Source organism: Musca domestica, unplaced genomic scaffold, assembly GCF_030504385.1.
Source record: "Musca domestica strain aabys unplaced genomic scaffold, Musca_domestica.polishedcontigs.V.1.1 13, whole genome shotgun sequence".
NCBI lineage: Eukaryota > Metazoa > Arthropoda > Insecta > Diptera > Muscidae > Musca > Musca domestica.
Window position 1 is genome coordinate 1700329 of NW_026712172.1, and position 22589 is coordinate 1722917.

General features: G+C 38.7%; 1 protein-coding gene across 1 annotated transcript in view; it reads right to left on the reverse strand.

Annotated features, from left to right (window-relative positions):
• Positions 1–15570, reverse strand: part of LOC101888321 (nuclear pore complex protein Nup205) — a 108617-nt gene extending 93047 nt beyond the window's left edge. The window contains exons 1-6 of the mRNA XM_059118486.1: positions 15394–15570; positions 14637–15196; positions 14087–14578; positions 13777–13973; positions 13559–13711; positions 13294–13495 (exon numbers count right to left, since the gene is read on the reverse strand). Of these exons, the coding sequence (XP_058974469.1) occupies positions 13294–13495; positions 13559–13711; positions 13777–13973; positions 14087–14578; positions 14637–15196; positions 15394–15555 (1766 nt within the window). The 5' untranslated portion in view covers positions 15556–15570. The remainder of the gene's footprint in view (positions 1–13293; positions 13496–13558; positions 13712–13776; positions 13974–14086; positions 14579–14636; positions 15197–15393) is intronic.
• Between the last annotated feature and the right edge of the window lie 7019 nt (positions 15571–22589).

Consider the following 22589-nt stretch of genomic DNA (forward strand, 5'->3'; position numbering starts at 1 on the left):
CAAGAGTCATTAAGTACGCTGACGAAGCGGTTCTGATAATTGGAGGACAATGCCTGAAAACATAATCCGAATCCGAACTAATGCAAGGAGAAAAGGAAAACTTCCATAACATTCACTACGAATCCTAGTACTTAAAACCAAATATACAGGCATGTCACAGAAATTAATTCCGTTCGGAAGTGGAATTAATTCCGTATTTAGCTTCTCCAGAAAACGAAAAACGAAATTTTTTTTTCGGAATGGAACCACTTTTGATTTTGAAAGTGGAATTGCTTTTATTTGAGAACTTGTCACTTTTAAATACTCTGAAATTGCTTTAAAGTAATAAAAATATTGTTTTTAATAAAAAATTCACATTAAAATTCACATTTTTGGGCTTTTTATTTCAAAATTTTGTAATTTTTAGTTATCAATAGATATTTAGCAATAATTGAAACCACTTTTTAACAAAGTGTTGCCACATGTTTTTTCTTTCAAACAACCACCGTTTTCTTTAATAATTTGAAGGAATTTTACAATCTGGCACTACGAATGATATACTAAAGCAAAAGTAGAAAAAAGAAAAACAAACCAAGAGTTGTCAAAGCATGTAAAATGTAAGAATTTTAATATGTATAAATTTGGAAATGTTAATTAATTATTTGGTCATTTAGGGGAAAACACAGAAGTTCGGAGCAGGACATTTTTGTTCGGAGCAGGAAATTTTTTGATGCAGTGGATGCATAATTAGTGTCATATGAAGAGATTTACCAACTTGCGTTCACATTGCAATTGCGGCACCGGCTATCTATATAAATATATTTCCATCCACTTTCAGTTTCTAATGCATCTAATTTCCTATCCAGACATACCATACAATCCGCAGCAGCTATCATCACATGGTGGTTACCTAAGTACTTTATTTTAGATCATACAATTTAATTTCGATGGTCTGAGAAATAAACTACTTGAGGTCTCTAACTTCATACGAGACAATAAAATACATAAAAAACTTTCGGAAATACAATGCCATACGACGTGGAGAGACAGGGATCATGGGTGGAGGTATTGTATTTCTCATCCAGTGCGAAGTCAGATACACCCTGACATCTCCATCTGCACCCCTTATCAGGAGATACTGAAATTGGTCGACGTCAGTACTTCCAGAGACAATGACAAATCAAGGAATAATTATAAAAAAGTGAACTACTGTTTTCGATATGTCGATTGAGATCCATCAAGTTCGTTAAGAAGTTCGAGATGACATATCCTGTCACATTACTAATGGTACTCCCGATATGCAGGTTCTCCGAATGCAGAAAAGGGTTAAAACCAGTGGGGCCTAAAAAGACAACGACTGCGAAAATCCACTCATGAGGAAATGGTGTTTTCGAACGAGAATTAAACTGAGAAACATTCAAAAAAAGCCTTCTGAGCAAGGGAAGGCAAGGCTGATGTAAAGTCGACGGAACCGAAAGTCAGTTAAATGACTGCGAGAAAAGTAGTGGAAATCGAAGCTTGCTAAACCCACTAAACCGGCTCTGCCGAGCACATCTGTTGATTAATCATCTCAACCGGTTACCGGAGCAGTGACAATTTCAACGAAACATGCAGCAAGCGGACGGAAGGGTATTTTTCTGCTAAGTTTTAAATCTTCCTGAAGGATGCACAGCATTAAAGGCGACCAACTCCCACTTTCAGCAAGTGGGCATTTCGTATGCTTTGGTGGCGGCAAAGAATAAAAAGAGGTACACTTATAGCAAGGCTATAAGGCTTCACGTTTTGGTGACGCACAAAACCTGGGTATTGCAATAAGTTGGAATATACTTGGTAAAGGTAATACAATTAGTGATTACATGGCCACCTTTTTTGACGTCAATTACATTTACGTAAAGATGCATGATAGGGACGCCAAGGTTGGTGGTAAACCTTCCAGGACCGTCCAGGGTCCGGCCATTTCTACAGACGGCTCCAAGTTGGACGAAAGCACCAATCAAGAAGGTAACTAAAGTGATAAGAGAACCTTGCAAAAAAGTAACAGGTCCAGTGACTATATACGTCGAGATCCAGGTGGCCGTAAATGCTATCAATTCCGGTGTCATGATGATGATGAAACTGTCTAACCACGAAATATGCATTATGTTAGCTGGTTCGAAAAGTCTTGCATCGAAGAAGCTGGTTTCTGCCGTTTTTCTCTTCTTGGTTTTGGTACACGATCTTCGCCAGCCTATAGCAATATTAAAACCAGTTTTCTCCTAAACACACAGATTAGGTAACATAATAATTTGTCCACTCGATTTCCGTCTTCTGAATCAATGTCAACTTGTACTATTCACAAAGAACGCAATTTTCGCTGCCAGTACTGGATGGAGTTGAACTGAATCTTCCCCGTGTGCTAAATATCTATTAGCGTTTAAACTGGAGCAAGAACAAGAACATACGAAATAGAGCCTTATTGCGCTCTATTCATATTTAAACGCCATAGGAAAGAAATATTTAATTAAAGTCGCGATATTAGTAACATTTAATTTGAAAATAGATTTGCGATTTGACCTACAACATTTGAAATCAAAATAATTTTTCAATTATTTAATATTTTATAAAGAAACTTACATTTTGTTTTTGAATTAATGCACAAATTATCCTCCAATCAAAATTATAACACTTTAAATTTTCGTAAACGATACAAAAATAGACGCGGGAAAAATTCGCATGGTTGCATTCGACACTTCCAAAAATAATATTACGATATCGTAACTTCTCAATATCTTAACTTCTCGATATCGTATGCGGTAATTAGACCTCAGATGAAATGTCAAATGTGATAGGAAGTCCTTATACATAAAGGATGCTCTCGCTAGAAAGGGATTCGAAAAATGCATCGAAATGATTAATATAGATAAAGTTCCGCAACCTTTGTTAGTCATCATAATTAACGAAAAGGGGACAAGTTCATCTAATTTTTATACCCTTCACCATACATAGTATGGAGGGTATATTAAGTTCGTCATTCCGTTTGTAACTCATCGAAATAATCGTTTTAGACCCAACAAAGTAAATATATATATATATATATATATGTATATATATATATATATATATATGTATATATATATATATATATATATATATATATATATATATATATATATATATATATATATATATATATATATATATATATATATATATATATATATATATATATATATATATATATATATATATATTTACTTTTTGGGTCTAAAATGATGAGTTACAAACGGAATGACGAACTTAATATACCCTCCATACTATGTATGGTGAAGGGTATAAAAATTAGATGAACTTGTCCCCTTTTCGTTAATTATGATGACTAACAAAGGTTGCGGAGCTTTATCTATATTAATCATTTCGATGCATTTTTCGAATCCCTTTCTATATATATATATATATGTCCATATAGGTCCACTATATCTTATATCCCCTATATAACGGTACACACCGATATTTCGATGATTTTGGCCACATTTTCAATGGAATTGTCTGAAATTTCACACAAAGAGTTCCTTGTAAGTACTTTACTCCCTGAAAGAGAATTGTCTACGTAGGTCCACGATATCGTATAGCCCCCATATAATGGTACCCCCCGATATTTCGTATTTTCATGATTTTAGCCACATTTTTTTCAACGGAATTGTCTGAAATTCCACACAAAGAGTTCCTTGTAAGTACTTTACCCCCTGAAAGAGAATTGTCTACATAGTTCCACGATATCGTATATCCCACATATAACGGAACACGCCGATATTCGATATTTCGATGAATTTGCCACATTTTCAATGGAATTGTCTGAAATTCCACACAAAGAGTTCCTTGTAAGTACTTTACTCCCTGAAAGAGAATTGTCTACATAGGTCCACGATATCGTATAGCCCCCATATAATGGTACCCCCCGACATTTCGTATTTTCATGATTTTAGACACATTTTTCAACGAAATTGTCTACAATTCCACACAAAGAGTTCCTTGTAAGTACTTTACCCCCTGAAAGAGAATTGCCTACATAGTTCCACGATATCGTATATCCCACATATAACGGTACACCCCCCTTTTTTTTGATGATTTTAGCCACATTTTTCAATGGAATTGTCTGAAATTCCACACAAAGAGTTCCTTGTGAGTACTTTACTCCCTGAAAGAGAATTGTCTACATATGTACACGATATCGTATAGCCCCCATACAACGGTACCCCCCGACATTTCGATATTTTCATGATTTTATTCACATTTTTCAATGGAATTGTCTGAAATTCTACACAAGGAGTTCCTTATAAGTACTTTACCCCCTGAAAGAGAATTGTCTATATAGGTCCACAATATCGTATACCCCCATATAACGATTCCCCCGATATTCGGGATTTTGATGACTTGGATTCTGGATTTAATTTTTTTTTGAAAATTTTCTAATTCGTTCCAAATAGTGGAGGGTACTCAAAGTTCAGCCGGGCCGAACCACTTTAAACTACAAATACCAGTAATACCGTTTGGTTTGCCACTGGAGCGAAACCCCATTAAGAACTACAAATACCAATTTTTAGGCGAAGACAAATCCGTAGAAAAATGTGGCAAAAATCATCAAAATATCGAATATTGGGAGGTACTGTTATATGGTGACTACACGTTAACATGGACCTATAAATACAATGTTCTGTAACCGGAGCAAAAAACCCTTATGGCCTACATATACCATTTTTTAGACAAATCCGTAGAAAAATGTGACAAAAATCATGAAATTACCGTTATATGGAGGCTATACGAAAACATGGACCTATACATACAATGTTCCGCCACCGGAGCTGAACCCAATATAATCTACATATACCAACTTTAAGACAAATTCGTGGAAAATGTGGTAAAAATATTCAAAATGCCGAATATCGGGATGTATCGTTATGTATCGCTATACGAAAACGTGGACCCACAAAAACAATTTTTAGAAAAATCGGGAGGTACCGTCAAGTGGGGGCTATACGAAAACGCCGACCGATATATCTCATGTTCAATACCAACCACCTAAACACAATACAAGTTATTGCCAACAGACAGACAGATGGACATCGTTAAATCGATTTAGAATTTTATGCTGGGGACTGCAGTCGAAATCGAGTTTATGCGGATCACCGCTGTCGTTATCGAATTGTTTTTACACGAGAGGTAGTATGCTATCGAAAACAAAGTATGTAGTGATTTTTGTACGGAAAAAAAGGCAAACAAAACGAAACAAGAAGTTGGGGTAAGTGTAAGTTTTTCTCTATTTTAAATAAAATCACTTACACCACTTCAAGCTATGTTAAAGGATTGAATTTGTCACGAATATTTTCCTATTAATGCCACTTTGTACTCATGCTCTGAATCCGAAGACGAGGAAAACAAAAAAAAAAAAAAAAAAAAAAAAAAACACTTGCATTCATAATATATGTGTACACATGTATTTAAACACTCAGAAACAACATAAATTTCTCAGAAATATTTTGATCGCAAAAACTTATTTTGAAATTCTCTTTCGCTTCCAATTTCTTATTACCATATGTTTACAGCAATGTAAAAAAGGTATTAGACAAAATAAATTGCGATCGAATGCGGTGATCCAAAAATTTACAGCGATCGAACTTAATATACCCTCTTTTTCAAGTTGGAGGGTATACAATTAAAGACCCACTACAATGTACAAACTGCCATGAGTACGGGCATACCAAAACTTACTGCAAACTACAATAGGCCATCTCCATAAACTATCGGAATGCCCACATCCAAAAAGTGATCCAAGCGTCAAAAAGTGCATTAATTGCGGTGGAAACCATACCGCAACCTACAGGGGATGCCCTGTATATATCTACATCAATTCTAGCATAGCCACAAGAAACCCTGCATAATATTGGGTACAACAACCTCAAAATTTAATAACAAAACGGCTGACTTCCCAGAGTTAAAACGGAGGAAAATTTACCGCTCCCTATATATAGAAACATCTATCAATCTTAATTTTATCGACACCATGAATTCTTTCATGACAAGTATTCACGATAAATCAATGTATGTCAATGCAAATCGTTCAAGTAAACGAAAGCATAACAAGTGAAAAGAGATGAAAATGTTTATAAGTGTGGTTGTGAGATATAGAAGATTTTCCAAAAAAAAAATTAGTTTAATTGAATTCTTTGGTCCCTATTCTATTGAGTTTACGATCCCGTCACTTAAGTAAAGAAAAGTTTTTTTTTTTTGTCATAGGAGTTATTTTAAAATAACTCCTGGGGAGATTATCCTATACAAAAGACAAGGGATTAAGCCTAACTAGTTTGCAACAACAAAATACTTCGGTATCCCGAACAACCATACCAACACCGTTCTAATGCAAATAATTTTAAAACAAAACTTGATAAAATTCGAATCTGTTTTTGGAACTAGGAACTGTGTTAGAATAAACTGTTACAGGACATATGACAATAAACACCCTAGTGGAAGAGGTTGCGGTGGCACCGCTTTGGTAATCTATATTAATAAAGAGGAAAGTAATTAACTGACTGACGACTTAACAATTCGTCAACGCCCAGACGAAACGGCTGAAGCTAGAATCTTGAAAGTTTGGGTGAGGGTCACTCTTGGTCCAAAGGAATCGGATAAGGCTGGGTTTTTGGAAATTCGTACTGGAACGGTACGAAAATTATTTAAAAGTACTAAAAATGGTGCCTTTGGTATTTGAGGAACCAGTAGAGCTAGAACTCTTAAATTAGGGTTACTGATGGAGTATATGATACACGTACCGAAGTGTTTTTTTGTAATTCACACTATAAGTGTACGAAAGAGCTGTTATCATGAATTTGGATAAGGAGATTTTTTGAAAATTTAAAGTATAGGATTGGGGTATGTAGGAAGTTTTGGAAATTGTACTAAATTTGGTACAATTTGGATTTGCATGAACCGCTAGAATTCCGAAATTGTGTATTAAGTCCACTGTTGGCGTTTGTAGTTAAGAAATGGGGGTGGTTTTAGAAATGTGTATTATAATTGTTCGAAAAGTACTAAGTGAAACGAAATTGGGTATTGGTGAAGAGATAGAGCTGAAATCTTGAAATTTGATATAAATGTCACTGTTGGTTTCTGTGCTTAAGATTTGAAGGTGGTTTTGAAAATGTACACTATAATTGTTCGAAATGTACTAAGTGGTACTAAATTCGGTATTAGGTGAATAGAGCTGGAATCCCAAAGACTGATAATGAGGTCTCTAAAAACCTGAAAAATAAAGAACTTGAATAATGTATAAAACGTGAAAGTCAGATTAATTTTGACTAAAACATTTTGTCAAACTTAACAAATTGGACATTTGGAGTACAAAAAGGCCTAACACGAACTGTTGGAACGAATTTAATGTTTAAGGTGTACTTTTCGCTGACGAAGTAGACGGCTAGTTAATAGTAAAACTCAACATTACCCCATGCCAGAATATAAGTCTGAACACATACAAGCTTTAGTGTGTTTTTTAATAAGTTTTTTTGTTATTATGAATGAATCTGTTGTCTGACAGCTGTTTTGAAGTTTAAATTGACGTCTATGCATAGTATTGTTTGGTTAATCATCATGAACAGGTTAACTCCAGAACAACGGATCCAAGTAGTGTAAATTTATTAAAAAAAAAAAACAGAGTTCAAATAAAAATGTTTATAGAGCAAAATTCTCTTCAGTAATGAGGTGCATTTTTAGTTGAATAGATATGTCAAGAAGCAAAATTGCAGTATTTGGAGCAAAGATAATCCCAAAAATGTCGAGTACTAAGGCCCGAATTTTTGCATACGCAAATGTCTTTTTTTCTTGAAAAATAAATCCAAAGTCAAATAATGACTTCGCTACTGCCCGAACTTACTTTTCTTTTTCGACACTTTACAAACACAGGTGTAGTTTTCGCAGGACCCTTTAACATTAAAAGTTATTCAGAAACAGCCTGCTTTATTACAAAAGGCTACGTGTTCCTGTTTGTTTCGCCACTAAAGCTATACATTTGTCGACATATGCCTTTCTTTCTTGCCTTTGGGTCACTATAGACTAGTTCACTATAGACTAGTTCAAACGAGGGTCACTATAGACTAGTTCAAACGAGATAAGTCTGTATTGAACAGAATGGTGTAACAGGAACGCCAATCCCTCATCTTTACTTCTGGTGCGATCCATCTTCAGTACGTTGTAACCATAAGAACGCTGTAAGCTGCAATTTTTCCCACCGTCGTGGAAAAGAAAAAAATTTTGTTTGTTATTGTTGTAGCAGTAGTACAGGCAAGTGTACGTTCTGCTAATCTGGTTCTGGTGGTGCAGCGTATTGTGAGGGCCTGTATCACACGACGGGCAGGCATCACACACATCTTCATCAATTCGTGCCGACTACACCACCCTGAACGTAATTGCACCAAAACTACCCTGACGTTCTTCAGCTGCAATGGATGGGGGTGGACTCCGAGGACGGCATTCATTTTATAATTGCTAATAGCATCGGCGACTGCATCGGTATGAATGCCACTCATACCTGCCTGACAGGCTTCTTGATCTAGAGGTTCTCTCTTGTAGCGCTGGACCTCCCTCTCTAGATCATGTATGTCCTTCCTGACAAGCCTGGGTGGGGGAGATTTATCCACCGTATTGGGATGACTCTCACGGTAACACCCAAGCAGGTACTGCAACAAAAGCATATGATTATACTGACGTAAGGGAAGGAATTTCGCCTCCTCATGTAGATGGTGCACTGGTGTCATGAGAGGGTGCCCTGTCACAGTTCTCAGGGCAGCGTTCTGGATGTGCTTCCACTGCGTAGCACTAGTATTCGCAGACCACACTGGAGCCGCATAGCTGACCACAGACAGTCCTATCGCGTTTTAAGAGGTCAACAAAATTACCCTGATTTGTCTAGGTACCTGACGTTCTTCAGCTGCAATGGATGGGGGTGGACTCCGAGGACGGCATTCATTTTATAATTGCTAATAGCATCGGCGACTGCATCGGTATGAATGCCACTCATACCTGCCTGATAGGCTTCTTGATTTAGAGGTTCTCTCTTGTAGCGCTGGACCTCCCTCTCTAGATCATGTATGTCCTTCCTGACAAGCCTGGGTGGGGGAGATTTATCCACCGTATTGGGATGACTCTCACGGTAACACCCAAGCAGGTACTGCAATAAAAGCATATGATTATACTGACGTAAGGGAAGGAATTTCGCCTCCTCATGTAGATGGTGCACTGGTGTCATGAGAGGGTGCCCTGTCGCAGTTCTCAGGGCAGCGTTCTGGATGTGCTTCCACTGCGTAGCACTAGTATTCGCAGACCACACTGGAGCCGCATAGCTGACCACAGACAGTCCTATCGCGTTTTAAGAGGTCAACAAGGTTTCCTGGTCCGCAACCCAAGTGCTGCCGGCTAGCGCCTTGAGGACCTTATTCCTACTTTTCATCTTGTCGCTGATAGCTGTGGCTTGCGCAGACGACTTGAACATGCTGCCGAATGTGACCCCTAGAATCTTGGGGTAGTTCGTGGTCGGCATTAGATTCCCCTCGATCTGAACATTCAGCTGTGTTCTCATCTCCGCAGACCATGTGGTAAAGAGTGTGGCCGTGGTGTGGAGTGTGGTCAATTGATTTCGCGGCGGATATTTTAATAGTCCTCGCGTGGAAGTATGCGGCGAGCTCCGCGAGATAGGGGTTCAGCCTTTCACATATGTCATCGACCACAAGGCCCGACGCCATGATCGTACGTATACGCATACGTTACGATATCTATGCCGTCTGGAAGGCGAGCAATTCCGGAAAAGTTGAGGGTAAACAGTTCCGGAGATATCACCCCACCTTGGGGAACTCCCTGTTTCACTCTACGGGCTTTGAATTGCTTGTTCCGGGATTCCACTGGCGTCCACACATATAGTTGATTATCCAACGTTTCAAACTTGGCTGGCATCCTTGCCTGGCTTCAGTAGCGGGACCACTCGACCCATTTTCCAGGTTTCGGGCACTATGTGGGTGTCTAGCGACAAATTGAGAACTTTCGTTAAGTACTCGACTCCCGGTGTATCCAGTTGCTTCAACATTACCATTGATATTAAATCCGGGCCCAACGCTTTAGATGACTTAGCGTTTCGGATGACATTCGCAAAATCACCCATCGTAAAGTGTGGAGGTACATCCTCCTATCACTCTCGGGGTACACGACAAGTTGGCGGTTAGAATGGCGCACCTTTTCGGATCAGTCACCGTTACGTCGTTAAATGTGACTGATGTTCTATCATAATTTTTTCCAGGGTTCGAGAGTGACTTTACCGTTACCCACAGTTTACTCAAATCGGTTCCAATGTTGCAACACTTCAGATGGTCTAGCCACTTTTTCCGCTTATGCCCCTGTACCAACCTGTTGACTTCCACTGTCAGTTCACTGACTCTGGGATCAGTAGGGTTGGTAACCCGGACCTCATCACGCTCATTCGCTAGTCCTGCTGCCTCTGCTGGGAAATTTGGTCTTACTTCGCCTATTCGACCAGCAGGTATATAGCGAGCGGCTGCAGTTTTAATGATGTCCCGGAAAATCCTTTCAGCTACCCGAACATCAGAAGGGTTGGGCAGTTCTCTGAACTCAGGCCATGGTTAAGGAAAGTGCGGCGTTCAGAGGTTATGAAATCGGGCGATCTGCTGATGGAGACGATTATCGGGAGATGGTCTGAGCCAAGAGAAATGACGGGTTGCCAAGTCACGTCATTTATCAGACCGTGTGACAGAATGGTTAAATCTGGCGAACTGTAACACTCTCCTCTTATTCGGGTGGGGCATCCTCGTTTACGGTGCAAAATGTGAAGCAGTCAATCTGCTCCGCCAACGCTAATCCCCTCTGGTCATTACCTAGGACGGAATGCCACAACTCATGTTGGGCATTGAGATCGGTCTGTATTGAACAGAATAGTGTAACAGGAACGCTAATCCCACACCTCTACTTCTGGTGCGATCCTTCCTTAGTACGTTGTAACCATAACAACGTTGTGGGCTGCAATTTTCATTCATGATTTCCTGCACCGCTGCGATCTTAATATTCCTTCGACTCATAAAATCCACTATCTCATCTATTTTGCCTCGGAGTCCGTTGCAATTGAATTGCAAGAATGATGCACAGTCCGGAGTTGGAACAGCAACATGTGACGTTAGGTGCTGCGGAGTTGGTTGCTTTTCTAGAGACTGCGGTGAAGTTCCATACTCCGACGACGTCTCTGATGAGGACGACGAAGAAGTGGACTCGCTGGTCCCCAGCGTTACTGCAGCAAGTCGCAACAGAATCCCTTTCGCTGTAGTCCCGCAAAGGCCATAGTCCGGAACAGTTCTTAAAGTGCATCCATTCTTTGCAACTATTACATCGTACCGAAACAGATCTGTGGTGGATGACGTTCTGACAAGCCGAGCAGGACCAAGGTCCGGGGTTTTCCTCAATCCCGGCACGGACCAATAAAATCCGGAGCAAGCATTCCGGGATATGCTGCTCCCAATACAGACAAATAAATAAACACAAACATGTACATACTGAGTTGGCAGCCGCTGGCCGAAACTGGGATCTTGTTGTTTCGGGTCAATCCGGTATCGTAGAAAACACTGCCGTGGGATTAAAAAAATGTATATTGTCCTGTCTACGGAAGGGGCATACAATAATCACACATAAACATATGTTAAATAAAAAATAGACAATAAATGTACTAAATGCAACATAAACTCCGTCCAACACACTTTGGAATCACGTGACTGTCTATACAAATGCAACAAGCCTTTCTCAAAATTTTTAGTAAAATCTACTATTTAATATATTTCCTATATAGGAAAAAGTACGTTTTCGATACGTCATTGATTTGATCAGAAAGGTATTGTTCTTAGCAAAATGTAGTGAAGTGAATGATAAAATGTATACCACCCACGCAAATAATTCGCGCTAGTAACTATTACTTGCAGCACTTTTTTTATAAGACTTCTTTACTATTTTAATATACAAAATATTTTTGTTTATTATGTTGAGTATTTGTGTGTTTTATCAATCTGCAATTTAAAACAAAATCACAGAATTGAATTTGATCCTACATTTTTAAGAGATCCTACATCCAAAATTGTCAGCAGCGGCAATGAGATACAATATTTTATAGATGCAAAGTACCCTGCTGCAATATGTTCTGAACTTAAGTTTAAACTCTGCTTCGAAGGTTCCAGAGATTCGGGAAATATTTTCCATTATCTTGGATGTATGCTTGTATTTTGAATGAAAACGAATGTAAAAGAAAAACAACAATTATATATGAATTTTTCAAATGTATATACCATACAAAACTATGTGTTGACTGTCAATTGGAATAAGACTGAATCCGTTCTGTTTAATAGACTTCGTTTTGTTTTCTATGTATCTGTGTTGGCTCCTTTGTTGTTAATTTGAAGATGAGATGATATGTTAGGTGTAGTCATTGACACAAAGTTTAGTTGTTCAGCGCATGATGATTATCTTCTTTTATCGAACGTTCCCACGCCTCACATTCCCACCCCTGCCGACCGAGGGGGGCGACGACTTTTTTAGGCAGGGATCGTACACATCATGATCCGCATCATAATGGGAATTTAGTAGGAAATTGAAAACCAGTTACATAATCTAATTCATCAGCTAGTTTGTCAAATAATAAAACATGCATTTAATTGTTTAAAAATAAAATTATTCTAGATTAAATAACTTCTAAACTTATACCAAAATCTGCACTACAGTACACAGAATTAAAGTCAACACATATTTTGCTAAGAGGTTCGCCCATTGAATAATTCGTGCGGTGAAAATATGTATATAATAATTGGTAGTATATACTAGAACTAAACTGAACATTTATTCTAATAGATGAGATTAGGAAATCTGAAGGTATATTACCTTTAATATTTTTAGTACAAACATGGAGTTCAACATAATAAGTCTGCTTTTAATTGTAGGCAATCTAATTAAGTTTAGCCTGCTAGCATAATAAGGCAAAACAAAACTACTATTCCAATGTAAACCTCGTAAGGCAAATACTTCTTGCCTTTTTCCTCTCTGCCTTTGAATGTCAATCAATGTTGTACTAAAATGACGATCGCAGATTTAAATTCAAACTATAAGTGTACTAAAAGTACTAAAGAGCACTAAATTTGGTGACATTGGTATTACAGTATAAAGTATATAAAAACGACCAAATGTTATTAAATTTATATTATTTCGTTAAAGGAGATTAAAAAAATATATAGAAAATGTTACATAATTTATTACCTGTTATAAAATTTCAAAAAAATTCCGTTGATTAAAAAGTTCAAATATGGATCAAGTCCCGGTTTTCTTGGTCCCCCACCCAAATTTTTGGGTATAACCGTGGATACCAGAGCATATAATAAATCAAGTACGCTATTAGTCAGTGGATAATGTTCCAGCCGGCATTCATTTTGTTCAATTTCCATCTCTAAATTACAGGTATCTAGAACGTTAAGTCGCAATAAATTTGTAAATAATTTACATGGTGCTTCAGTTTTTTTTTTACCGTAGTTCATATTGGAGGGAAGTGTTTTTATAATTTGTGAAGCTTCCAAGTTGTTCCATAGTGGTATAGCGGTCTCCTTTGATTTTGCCAGAGCTGTTAATGTCAATAGAATATCAGATTTTAAGTATATGGGTACGGAACAACTAAGCAGTCCTAAAAATGAAATTAAGAATAAAAAAATAAATATTTTTATTTATTTTCAGTTTGCGCCCTAGTACCTATTAATGTGTAAAGAGGATTCCAATTAGGATGTTCGCAAATTGCAATTCTTGCTACCTCATCATGAGAAGCCACAGCGCGCAATACCTCCAATACCGCTCGTAAACCCTCAATTTCTTGGGGATTTATATTACGGTTTATTATTCTATTTCTGTATATCAATTCAGCAGCAGGGTAGAAATCTTGTTTTAAATTTCTGTAATATATAAATAAATTGCCCAGTTTCAGATTAAAAATTTTGCGTTAACTTTTCCAATAATAATTTTCTTACAAATTGTTAGTATGAAATTATGTTGTTTTTGTACTTACGTGTAATATCGTGTTAATGAAGAAAAAAAGTGCTCCCAGGATAGAGCAGCACTGCCGGTTAATCCAGTTGATTGCTTTAGTAAATTGAATGTACTTCGAGAAGACCTTTCACAGCTGGATAAACCAGCAATCATTTTTAAGTAAGGAACAAATAAAGTTGCAGGAAGTAATTCTCCTGCTAAGCGTATGAATTTAAAAAGTGAAACAGATCGAGTTGTTGTTACATAATTTGGGGAAGAATCTAGGGGTCCCCAATATTCGGAGCACAATGAAAGTCCAGCCTTGTCTTCAGCATAAAATTTCCCAATGCACAGTAGAAGCATTTCAAAATTATGATCCAAATTTTTTGGCGGTTCCAAACCTTGACTGGTAAAACTAAGAACAGTCTTTGAAGTTTCATCTGCTCTTCCACGTAGTTCAGTTACTTTGGAATGCATGAAATCAATAAAGTCGGTAAATAACATATGCACTCTTCTATAGAAGAATTGATGTCTGAAATAAAAATGTACGTAAACCTTTTGGCTGATTATAAAATTGTGTAAAAACTTACTGATATGTCATATTCTTTTCCAGTAGATAACAATAAATGAATTTGAATATGTTTGAACAAATTGCCTCATCTACCAAATGTTCGTCATAGTCCGATATTGATGTTTGATTGTGAAAATACTGTGATGCATGGCGCAAACCAGAAATCGCCAAGCCGAATGAAAATTTCACTAAACTCAAAATTCCATTGTTTAGGTCCGAATTTGATTCAGCCATTAAAGCTGAATATATCTGTTGCACATATTCGCGGTCTTTTATAACATATAAATTTTGTATCAATTGGTTGTCATCCTGTTTTTGCAAAATACTGGTGTCATACGAGTAGAGTAGAGCCATGAGCATGGTAAGAGTTGTATTTTCCATTTCTCCGTTTGCTTCTTTGGACTTATATAGCACTAAACTTTTAAGTAATTTTATAGTGTTCGACTTTGGCAATCCTCTTTGAGCCGACCAATTAAACAAGGCTGTGGCTAAAGAAATGCGAATGTCTACGAATAGCTCCGTTACTTGATTTTGATGTTTGTTGTCTCCAAGAGCTCTGTTTTTGGTTAGTATATTAATCTATAAATAAAAGAATTAAATAAGGAATTATTTATCAATAAGATGGTGTTGTTCCTCTATCTATTTTTATTTAACTAAGTTTAGCGTATGGGAATGTTGTCAAAAGCAGACATGCGGATACGAAATTAAGGTACTTTTTAATAATGTATTTAAATATTATTTGATATTTTTCAATCAATGTTTCAAGTAGAACTTACATATGAATCATCCCCGTGTATACATGTTCGTGCTTGTTTATTTTTCTGTATTGGGAGCAGCACATCCCGGAATGCTTGCTCCGGATTCTTTTGGTCCGTGCCGGGTTTGAGGAAAACCCCGGACCATGGTTCTGTACGGTTTGCCAAAACATCATCCACCATAGATCAGTCTCGGTGCGATGCAATGGATGCGGAGGAAGGGTGCATTTTAGGAATTTTACGAATATAAAGATCACAGCGGTGCAGGAAACCAAGCTCAATGGAAATTGTAACTTACAACGTTGCAATGAGGAAAGATCGCACCAGAAGTAGAGGTGGGCATTAGCGTTCCTGTTACACTATTCTTTTCAATATAGACCTATCTCGCTTAAGCTAGTCTCTAGTGACCCAATACATGGTGTGAATGGGGGTAGCAGTCAAGTGTGGAACTGCCGAGGTAGAGGTGCTTAATGTGGATATCCCCCCGGTTAATAGCTGTAAACCACGTTACTTGTCTAATATAATCCCACTTTTGGAAGGCAATAACCGCCTGGTACTAGGGGATTTCAACGCCCACCATGAGTTGTGGCATTCCGTCCTAGGTAATGACCAGAGGGATCAGCGTTGGCAGAGCAGATTGACTGCTCCACATTTTGCTCGGTAAACGAGGATGCCCCACTCGAATAAGAGGAGAGTGTCAGATTTAACCATTGTGTCACCCGGTCTGATAAATGACGTGACTTGGCAACCCGTCATTTCTCTTGGCTCAGACCATCTCCCGATAATCGTCTCAATTTGTCGAGCACCCCGAAAGTGATAAGGCGAGACGAAGAGTACTACGTCGTATAAGAGCTCTTCCCGCCGAGGATGTACCTCCACAGTTTACGATGAATGATGTTGCGAATGTCATCCGAAACGCTAAGTCATCTAAAGCGTTGGGCCCGGACGTAATATCAAAGGTAATGTTGAAGCAACTGGATACACCGGGAGTTGAGTATCTAACCAAAGTTCTTAACTTGTCGTTAGCCACCCACATAGTTCCCGAAACCTGGAAAATGGGCAGGGTGGTCCCGCTACTGAAGCCTGGCAAGGATGCCAGCAAAGGTCAATTTCGCTTTTGTCGCTAGTAGCCAAGACTCTTGAGTCTTTACTCCTCCCCGGTATCAAAGGAAGCTATTCAGTTGCCAACCAACAACAGAGTTTCCGTCCACTACATAGCACCACAACAGCATTGCACGCCATATCCACACATATCAGTCGAGGATTCAACAAGAACAGGCCGTGCCATAGAACAGTAGTGGTGGCTCTCGATCTATCAAAGGTCTTTGATACGGTCAACCATGCCACGCTGTTCGAGGACGTTGAGAATACTACCCTCCGGCCAAGTTTGAAACGTTGGATAGTCAACTATATGTGTGGACGCCAGTCGCACGTGGAATTCCGGAATAAGAAGTCCAAGCCTCGTAGAGTGAAACAGGGAGTTCCCCAAGGTGGGGTGATATCTCCGGAACTGTTTAACCTATACATTTCCGGAATTCCGCGCCCTCCAGACGGCATCGACATCGTAACATATGCGGATGACTGTACGATCATGGCGTGGGGTCCTGTAGTTGATGACATATGTGTCAGGGTGAACAACTATCTCGCGGAGCTTGCCGACTTCTTTCATGCGAGGAATATGAAAATATCCGCACTAAATCGACGGCAACACTACACTTACCACATGGACTGCGGAGATGAGAACACAGCTGAGTGTGCAGGTCGAGGGGCAAATAATTCCGACCACCAACTACCCAAAATTCCTTGGAGCCACATTCGATAGCATTTTCAAGTCTTCCGCGCAAGCCACAGCTATCTGCGATAAAATGAAAAGTAGGAGCAAGGTCCTCAAGGCGCTATCCGGCGGCACTTGGGGTGCGGATAAGGAAACCTTCTTGACCTCTTATAAAGCGATAGATCGCTCTGTGGTTAGCTATGCGGCTCCAGTGTGGTCGGCGAATACGAGTGTAACGCAGTGGAAAAGGATTCAGACCTGCCAGAATGCCGCCCTGCGAACTGCAACAGGGTTCCTCCTCATGACACCTGTGGACCATTTACTTAGGAGACGAAGGTTCTTCCCTGACGTCAGCAAAATCAAATGCTTTCGTTGCAGTACCTGCTTGTGTGTTATCGTGGGAGTCATCCCAGCCTCGTGGGCAGAACTCCCCAACACAGGCGTGTCAGGAAGGACCTGCCTGCTCTAGAGAAAGATGTCCAGCGATATAAGAGAGAGCTCCTAAATCATGAAGCCTATCAAGCGAGTCTGAATAGCCTTCATACTGAAGCAGTCGCAGAGGTAGTTAATAATTATAGTATGAATGCCATAATCGGAGTCCACCTCCCCATACATTGCAGCTGAAGACCGTCGCATGCCTAGGCAAACCAGGGTAGTTTTGGCCCCACTACGTTCAGGAGCGGTCTCAATTCGTATTGGGCACGAATTGACGAAGATGTGCTTTGGCTTTGGCTGTGAAAAATGAAGACCTTACCCATACACTACCAGAGACTGCCCGTCCAGGTAGTGTAGCTAACGGACAAAACCAGAACCAAGAGTCATTTTTTAAACTCGAAGCAAAATTATGACTGAGACTTATCTCCAGAATTGAATTGAATTGAATTTCTTTTTACCACCGATGTACTTCGGAGCAGTTAACTGAAGAATTAGAAAGTATACGTAATCCCACCCGCTGTGAACCGAACCGTCCTGAGCCGCATAGTAGCCGAAATACAGAACATACCAGGACAAACTTTTCCCGAACGGAAAGGAATGATTGTGTACATAGGAGGAACCTAGCGCGAAACCGCCAGCAAAAAGAGGCGTAAACAACGGAACCTACCTCACATGCGAGGAGCATCGTCTCACGGCAATGGCAATCATTGAAGGATGTAAAGTCGCCGCAACGATCGACACGGGAGCTACGAGTTGCTTTATGGCCAGAGAAACCGCCGAAGTTTTAAAGAAGGATCTGAACTATCAGCGAAAGCAAATAGAAGCAAAAGATGTTATACTAGCCGACGGGACCACCGTCAACATAACCAAATCGACTATGCTCCGAGTGACATTTGGAAACCACTCTACCGATCTGCCCTTTTCAATCATGCCACAATTTAAGGAAAATATCATTTTGGGATTGGAATTCCTTAAGCAATTCTTCACAACACTAAACTATGCGGGACTCATCGTTAAGTTGGACAAATCGAGCATTGTACCATTTCTATTGAGGATCTGGCTAAGGTGAGAAAATCGGTTGTATGTGTACTGAACGCACTACCACATTATAAAGTGAAGTGTGATAAGCTTAGTACAACATCCAAAGGACTCATTATGGATTTCAAAAGTTGCAGCCATAGCCGATATGAGACCGCTAACGTCGGTCAAAGAAGTACGTCGATTACTCGGAGTGGCATCGTGGTACAGGAGATCGTTCCACATTTTTCCACCATCTCGCATCCCTTAACCAGCCTTCTGAAGAACATTTTAAATGGGGAGACGACCTACTCAAACGCAGGCTAACCGAGGCACGCGTACTAGCATGTCCAGACTTCAGTAAAACATTCACCGTGCAGACGGACGCAAGTGCTTTCGGTCTGGGAGCGGTTCTCAAGCAAGAACTGGATGGTGGAGAGCGCGTTATAGCATATATAAGTTGACATTTAAATGGGGCGGAGAAAAACTACTCCGCAATCGAAAAGGAGTGCCTCCCCATTATTTGGGGTATTCGTCAAATGAGACGAAGGGTATCAATTCGTCGTGATTACAAATGGTTGAATTCGATAGAAAGTCCATCGGGAAGGTTAGCACGCTGGGCCCTCGAACTTCAGCAATAAAACTTCGTCGTCAAAAATAGGAAAGGGAAGTATAGTAGTAGTAGTTGTAGACGCACTTTGAACACCAGTGCCTCCGAATCAACAGGATATTGTCCAGCATACCTGACACAAGGTAGAGAACCCAGATTACCCCGGCCATTGTATGACCAAGTCACCCCCGGAACAGGGGCGCGAATTTTCCAACCTGAAGGTAGAGCTTTAGAATTAAAAGAAGTCTTCTCTATCGTCCGGCGCAACCTTACTAAGGCTTCACAAAACCAAAAACGTCGTGGAAACCAGATTAGAGATATGGTTTTGCTACCAATCAAAAGCAATTGAGAACTTAGAACTTTAGAAAGGAGTGTGTGACGTCTGTGAAGTCAAGTGGGGTTTCTAACGTTCCCTTGGCTCTTTAATTCACGTGTTCTCTGTTTTGTAAAGAGGGGTTTCTAACGTTCCCTTTACTTCAGGGAGGAGTGTGTGATGTCTGTGGAGTCGAGTGGGGTTTCTAACGTTCCCTCGACTCTTCAATTTTTGTATTCGTGTTCTCTGTTTTGTAAAGAGGGGTTTCTAACGTTCCCTTGGCTCTTCAATTCGAGAAGTGTTCGTGTTCGCTGTTAATTAAAGAGGTGTTTCCAACCTTCCCTTTACTCTAACGTATTCGTGCGTCTTCCAGCAGAGAGAACAGATGGTATTCCTGTATCGCATCGCTGCAAATATCGCCCCCATCGATCTATCTTCAATGTAGTGTTAAACGTCCGTGAATGCAAGCGTTTCCTGTGTCAACGCACCGTCGAATAAACTGTCAATATAGACTAAAATCGTCACTCATAGAGGACCCACTAATTGTTTAAGTCGTCTGATCGACGTCCCATGTGTTGTGAAATTAACTGATGTAAATTGTGTTTTATATATAAGAAATATATTTTTCAGTTGGCAACCCTGTTGTGATTAGTGTCAAAAAATTGTGGTGCTCCGACCTTTTGAAAAAATTATTAGTTATATGTTTTTAAAATTAATTAATCTGGTAAAAAGTGTTTAAAAGTGTTCAATAGTGATTTTGTAACTCAAAGTGATAATTGGTGTAGTGTTTTAAAATTTTGTTTTGTCTTTTAAAGTAATATCAATTTTCAAATTGTGTAGTTTTACATTCTCCTTTATCCTCTTTCTTTTGTGACATTAGCTAATTAGTTGTTGTAACATATCGTCTTGTTTTGTTTGTCATCTCATAACAGTTAAAAAAGGATTTAAAAAAGAATAAAATAAATTAATAAAAAAATTCCAGCTACAGATCTAATCTTGAAACATATAGTTGTAACTTGTGTATTAAAAAAGAAATAATTATAATTAAAATAAAAAATGTCGTGCCCTTTTGAATTGTGTAATATTGTTGCGGAGGATGAATTGTGTGTTACCTGTTGGTTTTGTATTAATCAATGGCATGCAAAAAGTGCTAGGATTAATGCAAAAGTCGTAGGCACAATTAGAAATAATGTTGGTGTTCGTTGATGTTGTGTGCAATGTAGGAAACTCTCTGCAGACTTTTATAATTTTGTAAAGGATTTGGAGTCGGAATTGACATCGATGAAAAAAGATTTTCCTCACTATCACTCCGATTTGAGAATTTCTCTACATTGTTTGAGAAATACCAAGAATTAGATGAGTTTGTGTCGTCACCGTCAGTTTCTGGCCAGAAACGCAAAAGGGCTGCGAAAAAAGGCACCAACTAAGGGAATGCCTAGTCGCAAAGCAATAGTTTCTGTGGAGAACACTGTTTCACAACCGGTTTCAGTTAATATCACTGAAACAACTGAGACTGGACGTGAACAGTCGTATGCCATTGTTGTTACACACCCAGTTCCGGTGGATAACAGCGGTATAGGTAAAGGGGTAAATAATCCTGAAGTTATGGGTATTGATAGTGAGGTTTCTAAGAAAACCTCACAATCTACTCGTGACATACAGGAATTATCACTTCCTTCGCTTATCACTAGTGATCGTCCCGAGACTGCTACTGGCAAAACTCAACCTGTCCAAAGATCATTATCTATGGCTCCCGCCATGAAAATGATATTTGCAACAAGGTTTGCGCCAGAAACAACGGTCGATGACATAATCTATTATATAAAATCAAAAATTGAGGGAGATTACTTTTGAGATGTTATAAGCTCCGATCTGCATTTTCTGAAAGTAGATCTTCTTTCAAAAACGTTGTGCCTGAAAATATTTTTGTACATTTGATTTTAAAAGAATTTTGGCCTGCTAGGGCATTTATTAAAGAATTTGTGGAGAGATCCGATAATTTAGCTCATTTGCCTCTTAGACCAGATTCGGTGCCAAAAACACTAAATGACTCATTTTCTATTTGCTATCAGAATGTAAGGGGGCTTAATACAAAATTAACCAGTTTATATACTGATAGCATTGGGTTCAATTATAATGTATTGGTTTTCACCGAAACTTGGTTAAAAACATCTGTATTAAATAGTGAAATTTTATGTTCAAAATATCAAATATTTAGAAAAGATCGTGATTGTAAAAATGTGGGGCGTCCTTATTGCAGTTGATACCAAATATACCACTAATTTAATTGATCTAAATGATTTTCTTGATATAGAATTTGTTGGTGTTTCCATTGAATTGGGTAAATCCAAATTGTTTGTAACTTGCTCTTATATTCCCCCTTCATCTTCACTTGACATTTATAATCAGCATTTATCAGCAATAAAATTAATCACTGAAAAATGAAAGATTCCGATCGCATTCTGATCCTTGGTGATTTTAATATGCCCTCCATTAGGTGGCTTCCAATGCCAGATTCTGAAGCTTTGATTCCTTTGCCATCCGAAATGAACAGTACCCAGTATACATTTGATGTTATAAATAGTTTGTGTGACTTAAATCTTTATCAAATAAACAGTGTGAAAAATTCCCTCGGCAAAATTCTTGATTTGGCGTTTGTAAACATAACACAGCATTTTGATATATTCAGAATTCCTCCAATATGCACTCCTGAAGATATATACCATCCAACTGTATATATATCCATGACTCACAGTTATGTAATTGAAGAAAGTCAGTCCGACTCGTTTAAAACTGACCTTAATTACAAAAAAACTAATTTTCGAAAATTTAATACCCTCATTTCCTCCGTGCCTGTGTAACAGCCATAAAGATTTAGAATATGTAATTTATAAATTTTATGATATTTTAAATAGATTTAAACTGGAATGTGTTCCAACCACTAGAGTTAAAAATTCAAATAAATATCCATGGATAACCCCTGAGTTATCAAGTTAAAAAAATTCTAAAAATAAGCTTTTTCGTAAATATAAAAATCAGGCTTAACAATAGACTACACTAATTACTCT